We start from the raw sequence: 12,712 nt of genomic DNA on the forward strand, positions 1-12,712 counted from the left end.
TGTTTAGTCTGATGAGTTTAGGAAGAATTTGTTATGAATTTAATGCTATTAAAATAATTTATGATGAAATATGTTTTAAGAAAAAACAAATGTATTATTGTTTGAAAATTTCAGATTACAAATAATAGAAGTGTATTATTCGGAAGGAAAAGAAACAAACCTTAACAAATAGTACTAAAATTATAAATATATATATATATATAGACAAAGTCAAATACTTTTATTCTAAATTACATATTAGCATGGTGAGTTTGCTTTTACCATACATAAGGTGTAAATAGGGATTCGGAAACTCCTAAATTATTGCTTTAAAAAAATGCATGTACGGACAAAAATGGCAGAACCTTAAGCCCACCTGTAAGCAATGAAAACCTGATTTTCGACACCTGTACGCAGCCAAACGCGGTCTTAGCGAGGGCAGCCATTGCATGTCTACTTGCAGAATCGTCTTTGCTCTCTCTCGAAAAAAGGTAACAAACAGTGAAAATAGCAATTAATAATTCTTTGCTTTCTGAAGAGGGTTTTTAATTTTATTTTACGGGAAAAGGATTTTCAGATCGAATGGAGACGAGAAGAGTGTTGGGGCTTGTTTGCCTGTCGCTATTTTCGATTTTGATTATTCAGAAATCCCATTTTCCATATGAAGCTTTGCTGTCTTCTTCCGGGAAGGTTTATTCGACCTTTAATGGCGGAGGGGATGATAGAGTCACCGGCCGTGACGGAACGCCGTCACAGTTGAAGTACAATTTATCAGTGGCGGTTAATATTCCGACGCCGGAGGATAATTACGGGTGTAGTGATAAATCTCGCAATGTCTCCGGCGGAAGCCGTACAGGCTTCGCTCCGCCGGCGGCGCCTGATTCCGGCGTTTCTCCGCCGTCGCCTGGTTATCCGGCGAATAATTCCGATTCGTTGTCGGAATCCGATAGGAAAATGATTGTACCCTCCGATGATATCGTAGCAGAAAATGTGAGCCTCCCAACTGCGGTTGCGGGTGGTGGTGGTGTGGCGGCGACGGCGGCGGCAGCGGTGGTGTCGATTTCCGAGATGAATGATATGCTTCGTCAAAATAATGCTTTGTTCTTTACAAAGGTATTATTCCTTCATTTGGATAGAAGTTTTTTTATTTCAAAATTTTTAAAAATAATTAATAAAGAAAAATAATTATACTACCTACGCTCCTAATTTTGTGCTCAAAATTTTTTGTTTTGAGATTTTGATTGAAACTTTCAATACTTTTTACTTCCTATAGTTACAAAATATAAAAAATAATATAATTTTCTATTAAAAAAAATAAAATAAGAACATTTTTCTAGAGAAATAAAAAAAAAATAAGCACAATTTTAGAATACCGAAAGAGTATTGTATTATATAAATAAAAATGAAATATTTAATATGATTTTATTTTCCAAAAAAATTATAGCACTGCAAGAAAGTATCAATTTTGTAACGAGATTTTTTCGTTTCTAAATTCACTTTTTCCGTTACTAATGATATTAGACGGAATTAGTGATGGAATTACGTTAGCTACGTGAACTTTAGGAACGGAATTTCGTTACAAGTATATTATTTTTTTTGTAGTGTAACGTCAAAAATTCAATAACATTCATGTAAACAAAGAGTCTAAATTATTTGTAACCTTTTGATTTCTATTTCACCAATGACTTGAAGAGTCCGTTGTGGCAATCGTTGGCCGATGATGAATTATCCGCTGCAAGAGTCCAAATCCAACAGGCGCCAAAAATCAACCATCATCCCACTCTACATGTTTCAATTTATCGAAATCTTTCAACATTTGTGAGGTAAATCATATCACCGAATTAAAGTTTATAGTAGTATACATTTTTTTACCATGATATGAATACTTTCATAATATTTGTACAGTAAATTATCATATTTATAAATTTCTTACAATTAATTTTAAGTAATTAGTCTTTTCTAAAGTATATATAATTAAACTAAACTTATTAAACATATAGGAGTTACGAAATTATGGAACGAAAGCTCAAAGTTTACATTTACAAAGAAGGGGAAAGACCGGTCTTCCATAAACCGAAGCTTAGGGGAATATATGCATCAGAGGGATGGTTCATGAAGCATATGAAATCAAGTAACAATTTTTTAACCACGAATCCGCAAAAAGCTCACTTATTTTACTTTCCGTTTAGTTCTCAATTGTTGGCTGAGCACATATATGTACGGAATTCACACTCATTTGTTGATATTGATAAGTATTTAAACAATTATCTCAATACGATCAAAAGGAAATATCCCTTTTGGAATAGAACTGATGGCGCGGATCATTTTTTGGTGGCTTGTCATGATTGGGTAAGTTTGAAATCTTCGATCAATCTCATATAATTGTAACTTAGGCGTCGATTTATCTTTTATATATATATATGGTTACCTAATGTTTAAATTAACGTATTTTTTTCTTATGGAATTTCATTAATTATGTAAGTTTTTTTTCTTACATACAACGTATCTTTTCTTAATTTATATTAGATATATTTGAATAAGGATTGATTTTTCCCTATATAAAACAATTGAATTAATATAACTTATAATGTGATTAAATGCTCGAATGCTTATAGATTTATTATTTTTTCAGGCACCATATGAAACTAAGCATCGGATGTCTAATTGCTTGAGGGCATTGTGCAATGCGGATGTTAAAGAAGGTTTCCATTTTGGAAAAGATGTTTCTCTCGCAGAAACGTACATTCATTCCCCTAAAAATCCGATGAGGTCGACAGGTGGCGAGCCTCCATCTAGACGGGAAGTCCTAGCCTTCTTTGCCGGTCAAATGCACGGTGAACTTCGTCCAATCCTTCTAAAACAATGGGAAAACAAAGATTCCGAAATGAAGATATTTGGTAAGATCAATAAGAAAAGCTACATATGGTATATGAAGAATAGCAAGTATTGCATATGTGCCAAGGGATACGAAGTGAATAGTCCAAGAGTGGTAGAGTCGATCATTTATGGATGTGTGCCCGTCATCATATCGGACAATTTTGTGCCCCCATTTTTCGATATTTTGAATTGGGAAGCATTCACTATTTTTGTTCCAGAGAAAGATATTCCAAACTTGAAAAGGATACTCGAGTCGATCCCAGAGAAAAAGTATCTTGTGATGTACAAGAGGGTCGAGCAAGTAAGGCTCCATTTTGTTTGGCATAAGGAGCCAATCAAATATGACATCTTTCATATGATACTTCATTCGATATGGTACAATAGAGTGTCAAGGTCGCCTCTACGATGATCGTTTTGTGTAATAATTGATATTCGTTTTGTGTAATAATTGATATTCGTAGTAGCGTAGGATTATTTTGGTTGTAATTTGAAATTGATTTGAAATATGATTTGATTTGAATTTTTGGTTAAATATTATTTGATACGATATTTTAAAAAATAATATATTTTTTATTGAAAATAGTAGGAAGTACATGTTGATTTTAGTTTAAAATTACAATCAAACAAACATGTAAATATTTGTATTTATCATTCACAATATTTTGTGTTAAGATTCCGTCTAGGAAAGAGAATTTTGAAGTTTTAAAAATTTGATAATAATAAAAAAAATTAATATTTGATGTAATATTTTAAAAGATAAAAATTTCTTTAACATGATATTTTTGAAAAAAATGAATAATGCCAAATTTTTAAAAAGTATTTTATGAACAAAGCATTTGATTAGATGTTCCAAAAAAATAAATAAATAAATAAAATTAATAATATAAAAATTTGCAACGCTTATCTTTCGAGTGTATTCTAAATAAATTTTGAATTCAATATAATATCTTGCAACTTATACTAGTAAAATAAGTTATCCTAAACAACTATATGTGTGAAGCAAAATAAAGTGGTACTGAAATTTTGAAGTCATGGCCTAATCTAATGGTTGATATTAATTTGGTTTAAAACTTTTATTTTATTTATAAAATGTCATTTAAATTTCGGAACTCGGAACATATGATATAACTACCGTTCTTGATTTCCTGATTTTTATAGTTAATGCAATCTCACTGAACGAACCCTAGAATTCATCAATCTGTATTGACGAAGACCGCCAATTGAGAATTCAGCTGCTGTTGCCGACGATCATCGCCATTGTTCTCCCGACGGTAACCATGGCTAATGGCTGCTGATTTTGTGTTTCCGATCCTTTCTCCTTTCCTACATTTCTTTGTCTCTAATTTAGGTTTTCTGTTCGCGCACAAATTTCGTCAATTGAGGTGCGAATGGGCAAAGGAGAGCTTATTTCATTACCAATTTGCGATTGTCTCTGGATTTTGTTGTGAAATTTGGCTGATTTTTGTTGCGTTTCCCCCAATTCCAATTTGGCGTTCTGTGTTTCCTTCCCCTAATTCAGATTTTGAGCGACACAACGATCCAATTCCGAAAAACTGAAGGTGCTTGATTCATAACATCTTACTACTTTTTTATATTCCGAAATTTTCTTCAAATACTCTTCTGATTTCTGATGTATTCAATTTTTTGCTGCATCTCAGTACCTACACGCATTCTGTTATGTTCATTATTGATTTTCGACATGATCAGTTTTCAATTGTTGAATGTGCACTCACTGACCATCGATTGATGAAATGAGGACGAAGAAAACACCAAAAAGTGATTCCAAGGCGCCGAAATCAAGAGAAAAGAAAGTTTATCCGTTGCCTGGTCAGAAGCACGATGTGCCTGAAGAGGTTCGATTCTGTGGATCAACCTAAATTGCCATTATCCTAAATTGGATCAACCTTAATTACGTTAACATCTGCTCTCCATTTCCAACAGAGGGAGCCATTGAGGATATTCTATGGATCGCTGTCGCAGCAGATACCTTCCAGTGAAATGGCTGAATTTTGGTTAGTATTTCTTTTGGGTTTGTTTGGTTCTATTTTACGAAATTATTTTCATTTCATTTACGGTATCATATTTTCCTAAAACTGAAATTAAATATATAGATGTATTTCTTTTGCTAGATAATTTGAAAAGAATTTTTTTTATATATATAAAATATAAAAAATTATGTAGAATATATGATATATTAATATTTTTGAAAAAAAAAATTTTTTTTTTATTTTTTTCTCTATAAAAAGCCAAAGAGTCTAACAGCATCTATTACTCACATGCTATTGTTGATTTTATAAGGAAAAAAATATATTCATACAATATGCCTATTAGTATGAATTGAAATTACATGTTTTTATTTACGCTGGCTTAAGCAAATCAGTCCCATAATCATACTCTTTTTTAAGATTATTTTTGAAATTGTAAAAACTTTTACATCGAATTCATATAAACTTAAATGTGAATTAGGTTGATGGAACATGGGCTTTTGCCTATGGGGAGAGCAAAGAAAGCGTTTGAGAAGAAACAACAAAAGCAAAAGCAACTTCGGGCAAATTTGTCCTTATGTGCAACAAAGAGTGAATTCAAAGAACCAACTAATCTAAAAAATGCCCGGGAAAAAGCACAAAAGAGCTCCTCAAGTGATGATAGCGACAAAAGTGACAACAATGATGAAGAAGAGGAGGAGGATGATGACCACGAAAATGATGATGAAGTACTTTGTCAAAAGAGGAGGAAAACGAGTAGTTAAGAACCAAAGCTTCATTTCGAAACAAAAATGAATAAGGGATCCCTCTAAGGGGTAATCAAATTAGTGTAGAAATCAACTTATAATCGTAAAATTTTGATCGAAAATTTAACTAATGTGCACTAAAAATAAAAGGAATTATTTAAGAGTATCTAAAGATTTATTATATCAAAATACTAATCATTTAAATCTTAGTAAGTACCAAAAGCAAATAACACAAATAGGATCAAAAAGGTTTGTAGTACAATTTTGTTGTTTAATATTTTGAATGGAACATTTTTAATTAATCTTATAACACAGAAATTTGCGGTCGTTACCAAAGTGCAATAAACATGTGAAAATTATATTGTTTTCGTCTGCGTCTAAGGGTCGTATTTATTTTATGCGTACTTAACATTAAAAATATTTTATATTTGTATAATTTTTTTACAAATATTTTTTTATTGATATTATAAGACACTAATTAAAATAATTTTATAATTTTTTTAATTTGTATTATATTTTAATATAATAATTAATATTAAAAGATTATAACACAAAAATAAATAAAATTCTGAACGGGATATACAGTATATCAATTTAGAGTTCAATATTATCATTGTTTGAAGCCCGAGTTTCAAAATGTGGATTTAAAATTTGGGCACTGAGAGTAAGCTAAAACAATTGCTGACGTGGCCAATATTAATAGAAATCGTCAAGTGGTCGGTCAAACACAAGAGTCGCATTCTTTATTTCGTTACTGAAAAAACGCTTCTTATTTATAAGTAAATTGAGCTTTCTTTACATTGTCATTAGTAAAACCCAGCGCCGCTCGTCATCTTCCACAGTTACCCTAGCGGAGGGAGAGACGCAGTGATTCTGCAAATTTTTTGGCAATCCGGCAAAGATGTCGATGTCGTCGAAGAGCTCCAAGATGCTTCAATACATCAACTATCGCATGCGCGTGACGATTCAGGACGGCCGTCAGTTGATCGGGAAGTTCATGGCCTTCGATCGCCACATGAACCTCGTCCTCGGAGACTGCGAGGAGTTCCGAAAATTGCCGCCGACGAAAGGTTCGAAAGAGGAGCGGGAAGACCGCCGCACGCTCGGCCTCGTGCTGCTCAGGGGCGAAGAAGTCATTTCCCTCACCGTCGAAGGTCCTCCTCCCCCCGACGAATCTCGCCTCAAAACCGCCTCTGCTACCGCATTCCCTGGCCCTGGAATTGGTCGGGCGGCCGGTCGAGGCGTCATCACCGGCGCAGTCACTCAGGCTCAGCCCGGACTCGCCGGTCCGGTTCGCGGTATTGGAGGACCTGCGCCTAGTATGATGCAGCCACAGATTGCTCGCCCTCCGCAGATATCAGGTCCGCCTGTGTCGTATCCGCAACAGCCGCCGCCGGTGGCTAGGCCGCCGTCCATTGCTCCTCCAGGAGGCTTTCCTCCGAGGCCTGGAATGCCGATGCCTCCTCCGCCACAGTTTCGGCCAGGTGTGCCGCCTCCTGGTGGATTTGCTCCACCGCCTCAGTTCGGACAGAGGCCTCCGATGGTGCCGCCACCTCAGATGATGAGAGGTCCTCCTCCCCCTGGACCTCCACTGAGACCTGGAATGCCTGGCGGGCCTCCGCCAGGCCAACAACCACCAAGACCAGGCATGCCTCCTCCCCCACCTGCAGGTGGACAATCTCAAGGCTTTGGTCCTCCAAGGCCGGGAATGCCGCCCCCTCAGAATCAGCAGTAAGAGCAAAAGCTATATGTTTAGGTGAGTCTTCACTGGCTTTTGATTGGTATGATTTATGTGAAATATACTGCTTATTACTCTAATTTGCAGATTGAGCGGATACATTTGTAACTCTACTTTTTCGACTAGAAGCAAAGTCTGTCTCTTGCTATAGCTTATGAGTTTGTTTAGATATATGGACAGCTATTTACTCCCAGATTATAAACGTAGTAAAGATTCTAGATTGGGGTGTTCTTTCACGGGTTGCATTAAAGTTGAAACTTTTGCTGAAGGATTTAACATTTGCAATTGTCTTAATCTAGCAATTAGGCATTATTTCAAAGCAAAAAACTAATCATCGAAGTCTATATAGCCGTCTTTTCTCAGGTTTATCACTGTCATTGTTATTTTTTCCAGGTTTCAAACAATTTTAATAAAGCTAGAGCTCGACTTCTTTATCAACTTGAAAGATCCAGACTTGAGCCTTATTGGACTGAGCTTCACTTGATGAAATTGTTATATTACCAGTTGCAATGAAGATCCCTAATAAGCACAATTGTGTTGCTTGATTTGGGTAATGAGTGATCTGTTTTTCTGAGTATTTAGTGAATCTTTTATTAGCATAATTGGTAGATCTGAGTAGTTGAGTATTGAAAACAACGTCAAACATGAATGAGCGAATCTTGAGCATAATCAATGAGTCAAACAAGTTTTTCTAACCATGTTTCAGCTTGATGTCTCTTGTTAACATAAAGAGTTAAGCCAAGATTGATTGAGGTATCTAGTAACTTATTTCATTAACAACCCTATAAGTATGTTATCTGTGAAATTGCATTAAAGCTTACTAACAACTCATCCGTGTAACTTGATTGCGTTAATTTTCTTTGGAGCGACATCCTTTTATTATCTGATGAGTATTTGTTAGTGTTGTAAATAGTGTCGGGCTAGTGAACGAACAGGAGGAGTTCAATTCAATCGGTAAATTGATTGTGGAAATGGGATGAAGGCACTTAACAAAGACTCTATTAGATGACTGAGGCTCTTTCATTGTGATTTTGATTATTTTTGGAGTTTAAATGTGATTAATATTCTTACCTTAATCTGAAATTGGATTGATTGATTATATCCATTATTTTTTTTTTTTTGCTTTTGTTGATGTAGTTTTTGAATGATTTATAATAAACAAGTCACTTATGTTTTGAATAGGAAACACTCCAATGTTTTTGAATGGGAATTTGGATTTTATGTTATGTTTTATTGTGATATATTTAACTTTGAGATTTGTGACATGTATTCAGGTTTTGGCAAGTTTGGATTTTGCTGAGAAGGTTACAAAAAGGCGAGTTTGGAGACGTAGATTTTGTGGTGAAACTTGATTAAATTCAATATGGAACTTATTGTCAGTAGATTTTCTGGTCTTAAAAATAGATAAATTTGTAGTAAATAATACAATGAGCTTTTAATGTTATTTTTGTATTTGTAAGTTATATATATATATATATTTGGTTTTTTAGTTGAAAATATAGCCAACAGGGGGTTGTGTCGATAGTTTTTTGTGAGTCACTCCAACTTACACTCATACTTTAAAGTCTACATTGTTAAAGTTAGTGTTATATTTATATTAAATATATTGTATATTATTATAGTTGTTATAATAATTTTATTAATTTATTCAATGAATTTTTTTATAATTAAAATCATTTAACCTTTCATGCATATATTTATCTATGGTCAACATATTAAATACACTTGTATTCGCCTTGGAGATCTGGGGAAAAAGTACTTTTTAAAAAATAAAATAAAATTTACAGAAATTGAAAAATTAAAAACATCCCTATTTTCTTGAAGTCAACAAATAAATTAATAAACAAAAATTTAATTTTGCGACATTTCAAAATTTTAAAAAGCAATAAGTATAAAATAGTGACAGTACTTGTTTGTTTGGGGGTTTGGATTTTGAGTTGGGATTTGAATAGTAAAAATTTTGAATTTGAATAGTTGTATGATATGATATAAATAAGTGTTGATACGATGTTTTGAATGTAAAATTGATTTTTAGTATAATATAAAAAATAAAAAATAGGTGTTTGATTTGATGTTTTTGGGGAAAAAAATTGGATGAATAGTATAAATCCAATCCCCAAACAAACAGTGAACTCAGTTACACACCCCTATTGGGCCACTAATAAGTTTCGGCCCAAGTGAATTTTCACACAGGCCCGCCCACTTAGACTTTGATCCCCTTAAACGACGCCGTTAGAGTTCCTCCTTTACACGAACTCCTCCGGGCTCCATCTCTCATGCGAATTACAGTCCACCATCTTCAGGGCTTCAAAATTGTCAAAATCCGTTCCCAGCTAGATGATAAGCTCTTTAAGGACCTCTTCTCCCGCCTCGAAGAAGGTAGGAGTGGATGTTTTAGCTTCAATTTTGATTCTGGAAAAACTTTCCTATGCATTATTTACGAAGGTGCAAGCAATTTATTGCAGAAACACGAGGAAAGGGAATGGCTAGGTGTGAGTTTCAAGCCAGAGAACTTCATTCCTGGCCTTGTCATAGGATTCATTTTGGGCATAATATTGGATTTCTCTAAGCCAGCTAAAAGCTCCGGTGGCAGGAAACTTGGTGGCCAACCGCTTGCCAAAAATCAACGGCTGCAAAAAAATCTGTCGACCGCCGCTGACGAAGAGCTCAAAATGGTATGCAGTTATATCTATATATGTATGTATATATAACTTCGTTTCACTGGATTTTTGTGTTGATCTACCCCTTATTTTCAGATAGTTTTCATATTTTGACAATTTAAACGATCATTTTAGTTTTTCTATGCAAGATATTGAGATAATCTATCATTAATGATTGCTTATGTAGAAGATTGCTTTTGCGTGATTGATATACTTTTCAAGCTGTTGGAAATTTCACGCATATATGCAGACTATGTGTAAATGTATTCCTTTTCATGTATTTTGATTTTTATCGCTGTGTATATTGAACTGGAAGACATAATTTATAAATAGCGTTGGATGCAGTTTATGTATTTATTGTTGTGCACCATCATCGTGCAGTTTATGATCGAATATCTAAGAAACTGTTGTTTGGATGCATCTTTCTTCGTAGTCATCCAACACAGAGCAGCACATTATACGTTTCCCGGCCAGATGAGCCTCTTTTGATTATAACAACGACGAATAAGTATTTAGTATGTGTCTAATGGTGGCAACTTACACAACTGCTGAAAATTGTTGTCAGGTTTTAGTAGTTAGAAATGACCTTAAGATGGGAGCTGGAAAGATTGCGTCTCAATGCGCTCGTAAGTTGCTTCATATATACAATACAGTCAATTTTTGTTCATTATTATAAAAGTGGTGTTAAATTCAGCGCCTCGTAGTTGTTGGAATATCTGATTCATGTTTGTCGCGCAGATGCTGCCACCGGAATGTATGCTGAACTTATGCAAAGGTCAATTCTACTATGTTTCTTTGTGCTTGTTCGATGATTAAATTGCTTTGTGGTTTCATGGGATGCTTGTTTTTTTTCGCACATTTGATTTTCTTCGTTTTCTTCAAATCTATGACTATAATTTAGTTCTTTTGGATATCTCTCATTTATGATAATTGTACGAATCACTGGCCCATGTGCTGATCATGTCTACAAACTGCTGATGCTCAGCCACCGGTCCCTTCTGAGGCAATGGGAGCAATGCGGGCAGGCGAAAATAGTCTTGACGTGCAAGAATCAGCAAGAAATGTAAGAAGGTCAACCAACCTTGCGCTGCTATCATACATTTGTTTGTACCCTCCAACTTGTCGAAAACCTTAGCTCATCTCGGGAAGGTTTACTTACATCAACAATGAACAGGAATAAGGTTAGGGATGCTGCTGAAAGCATCGGCCTCCCAACGTTCTTGGTCGCTGATGCAGGACGAACTCAGGTATGTTATTCTATTCCCATTGCATGATCCATCGAAAATGATTCTTATCTTTTCGATGCATTGCCAGGTTTCTGCTGGATCGACAACTGTTCTAGCTGTCGGACCTGGTTTGTTCTTCTTCGGATCTTTTTATATATTTTTATTTTTTTCTGGAAATTTAAAGGCGAATTTGATGTGTGAGCAGGAAATAAATCAGCTGTGGATTCAGTAACTGGGAAGTTGAGATTGCTCTGATGCTTTTTCTCTGCTTTTGCATTCACAAAAGTTGCTGTTTTGGCTCTCTTAGTAATGTATTGACTTTTTTTTATAACTTATTTTGCGGTAGTAACAATTTTATTTTAATTTTAAATGTATAAAATGTAGTAGTTTTTTAAATATAAATAAACATAGCTCGCATGAAATATAACCTAATCATACTTAAAAGTATAAATAGTTGTAGAATGTACTTATAATGATTGAATTAGCTAAGAGCAACACAATTGTATAAGCTTTTTTTTTTTCCCTCTCTCTTTCCCATCTTCTCTCTCACTTTAATTTTTAAAAAATTTTATTTTTTCTCCCCACTTATTTTTCGCTATTCAACATAGGCTGAAAATTCAATATATAATAGAAAGTATAATTGTTTTTATTTTGCGACGTTTGAATTATAAAATAAATATTTTATTAAATATCTCATTTTTTTCACAAATGGCAAAAATATTATTATACTGCTTTTAATTATCGATGTAATTAAAATATTATTATTTCTCGCGTCTAAAATAAATGTTTATTTTCTATGTGAACGGAGTGAATAATAAACAAGATATGTTTAATAAAAGAGAAATCATTATTTTATATACGTACACATGAATATGCATTTATAATTTTTTTTTAAAACTCTTAATGCAAGGCTAATCATATTAGACACAAATCATGTGTGATAGATAAAATTTAAAAATATCGGAAGGTTGAACCTATTAATCTCACTGTCACAAGCCAAAATTTGACAACGCTTGTCATGCGCCTGCAAAATTAAATAAAATATACCTATTTTCATAATAAAAATAAAGCAATATAGTTGGAGTATGTCAATAAAGACTGAACTGCTAGCCTGACAATTTAGATTTTGAAGTTGATCCTACGTAAATATGTAATTTCATTTACTTTTAAATAAGTTATAATTACCACATTTTTCGCTAAATAACTAACTCTTGTTTAATTTCTTGCTCAGGTCCTCGGTGAAAAACAAACACAAATTTCAATAAGCATGCCTTGTAAGTACTCATCGACTGATTTCCTAATTATGTTAAAACATAATGTCATCACAACGAATTTTCTAGTCTAAATAGTCTCGCGAACGAACTAGAGTAGCCCAGTTCAATTTAACAATCAGGTATGTTTCACATGCTTACCTAAACAACAATAAAGAAGTAGGAATGAGAGAGAAAAAAAAAAAAAACTCCTATAATCGTAGGGCGTAGGATGCAGAAGGCCGTGCGAT

At 34.0% G+C, this 12,712-nt stretch overlaps 4 protein-coding genes across 12 annotated transcripts; all 4 read left to right on the top strand.

Moving 5' to 3' along the window:
- The first annotated feature begins 384 nt into the window (after positions 1–384).
- On the top strand, positions 385–3,319 carry LOC127243423 (probable glycosyltransferase At5g03795). 2 transcript variants are annotated; one of them, XM_051263427.1, is made up of 5 exons: positions 385–470; positions 548–1,092; positions 1,672–1,802; positions 1,980–2,328; positions 2,612–3,319. In XM_051263427.1, the coding sequence occupies exons 2-5, from the start codon at positions 562–564 to the stop codon at positions 3,263–3,265; spliced, it is 1,665 nt and encodes a 554-aa protein (XP_051119384.1). In that variant the 5' UTR covers positions 385–470; positions 548–561; the 3' UTR covers positions 3,266–3,319. The 2 variants fall into 2 exon arrangements, with proteins under 2 accessions (XP_051119384.1, XP_051119386.1); XM_051263429.1 differs by having other exon boundaries at positions 418–470; positions 557–1,092.
- A 670-nt stretch (positions 3,320–3,989) lies between these two features.
- Positions 3,990–5,816, top strand: LOC127243424 (uncharacterized). 6 transcript variants are annotated; one of them, XM_051263434.1, is made up of 6 exons: positions 3,990–4,127; positions 4,205–4,238; positions 4,376–4,415; positions 4,515–4,709; positions 4,798–4,868; positions 5,323–5,816. In XM_051263434.1, exons 4-6 carry the CDS (start codon positions 4,608–4,610, stop codon positions 5,603–5,605), a joined length of 456 nt encoding a protein of 151 aa, XP_051119391.1. In that variant the 5' UTR covers positions 3,990–4,127; positions 4,205–4,238; positions 4,376–4,415; positions 4,515–4,607; the 3' UTR covers positions 5,606–5,816. The 6 variants fall into 6 exon arrangements, with proteins under 6 accessions (XP_051119391.1, XP_051119392.1, XP_051119390.1 ...); XM_051263435.1 differs by having other exon boundaries at positions 4,564–4,709; XM_051263433.1 differs by having other exon boundaries at positions 4,376–4,709.
- A 585-nt stretch (positions 5,817–6,401) lies between these two features.
- Positions 6,402–8,977, top strand: LOC127243675 (uncharacterized). Of its 2 annotated transcripts, XR_007837017.1 has the most exons (3): positions 6,402–7,343; positions 7,719–7,875; positions 8,600–8,977. XR_007837017.1 is itself a non-coding variant. In XM_051263815.1 (2 exons), exon 1 carries the CDS (start codon positions 6,489–6,491, stop codon positions 7,320–7,322), a length of 834 nt encoding a protein of 277 aa, XP_051119772.1. In that variant the 5' UTR covers positions 6,402–6,488; the 3' UTR covers positions 7,323–7,343; positions 8,600–8,977. The 2 variants fall into 2 exon arrangements, 1 of the variants encoding a protein (XP_051119772.1); XM_051263815.1 differs by lacking the exon at positions 7,719–7,875.
- Positions 8,978–9,557: 580 nt separating this feature from the next.
- On the top strand, positions 9,558–12,705 carry LOC127243307 (uncharacterized). 2 transcript variants are annotated; one of them, XR_007836972.1, is made up of 9 exons: positions 9,558–9,704; positions 9,791–10,000; positions 10,551–10,611; positions 10,724–10,760; positions 10,971–11,048; positions 11,160–11,232; positions 11,300–11,339; positions 11,417–11,522; positions 12,443–12,705. XR_007836972.1 is itself a non-coding variant. In XM_051263261.1 (8 exons), the coding sequence occupies exons 1-8, from the start codon at positions 9,663–9,665 to the stop codon at positions 11,464–11,466; spliced, it is 591 nt and encodes a 196-aa protein (XP_051119218.1). In that variant the 5' UTR covers positions 9,558–9,662; the 3' UTR covers positions 11,467–11,617. The 2 variants fall into 2 exon arrangements, 1 of the variants encoding a protein (XP_051119218.1); XM_051263261.1 differs by lacking the exon at positions 12,443–12,705 and having other exon boundaries at positions 11,417–11,617.
- Positions 12,706–12,712: the final 7 nt, after the last annotated feature.

This window comes from Andrographis paniculata, unplaced genomic scaffold, assembly GCF_009805555.1.
Source record: "Andrographis paniculata isolate CXL003 unplaced genomic scaffold, ASM980555v1 Contig95END, whole genome shotgun sequence".
Classification (NCBI taxonomy): domain Eukaryota; kingdom Viridiplantae; phylum Streptophyta; class Magnoliopsida; order Lamiales; family Acanthaceae; genus Andrographis; species Andrographis paniculata.

Coding starts and splice junctions, on each gene's coding strand:
- LOC127243423 (XM_051263427.1), top strand. CDS start 562: ATGGAGACGAGAAGAGTGTTGGGGCTTGTTTGCCTGTCGCTATTTTCG. Junction 1,093..1,671: donor ATGCTTTGTTCTTTACAAAG/GTATTATTCCTT, acceptor AATGACTTGAAG/AGTCCGTTGTGGCAATCGTT. Junction 2,329..2,611: donor TGGTGGCTTGTCATGATTGG/GTAAGTTTGAAA, acceptor TTATTTTTTCAG/GCACCATATGAAACTAAGCA.
- LOC127243424 (XM_051263432.1), top strand. CDS start 4,608: ATGAGGACGAAGAAAACACCAAAAAGTGATTCCAAGGCGCCGAAATCA. Junction 4,710..4,797: donor AGCACGATGTGCCTGAAGAG/GTTCGATTCTGT, acceptor CATTTCCAACAG/AGGGAGCCATTGAGGATATT. Junction 4,869..5,322: donor AGTGAAATGGCTGAATTTTG/GTTAGTATTTCT, acceptor AATGTGAATTAG/GTTGATGGAACATGGGCTTT.
- LOC127243675 (XM_051263815.1), top strand. CDS start 6,489: ATGTCGATGTCGTCGAAGAGCTCCAAGATGCTTCAATACATCAACTAT.
- LOC127243307 (XM_051263261.1), top strand. CDS start 9,663: ATGATAAGCTCTTTAAGGACCTCTTCTCCCGCCTCGAAGAAG. Junction 10,001..10,550: donor CTGACGAAGAGCTCAAAATG/GTATGCAGTTAT, acceptor AATTGTTGTCAG/GTTTTAGTAGTTAGAAATGA. Junction 11,340..11,416: donor TGTTCTAGCTGTCGGACCTG/GTTTGTTCTTCT, acceptor ATGTGTGAGCAG/GAAATAAATCAGCTGTGGAT.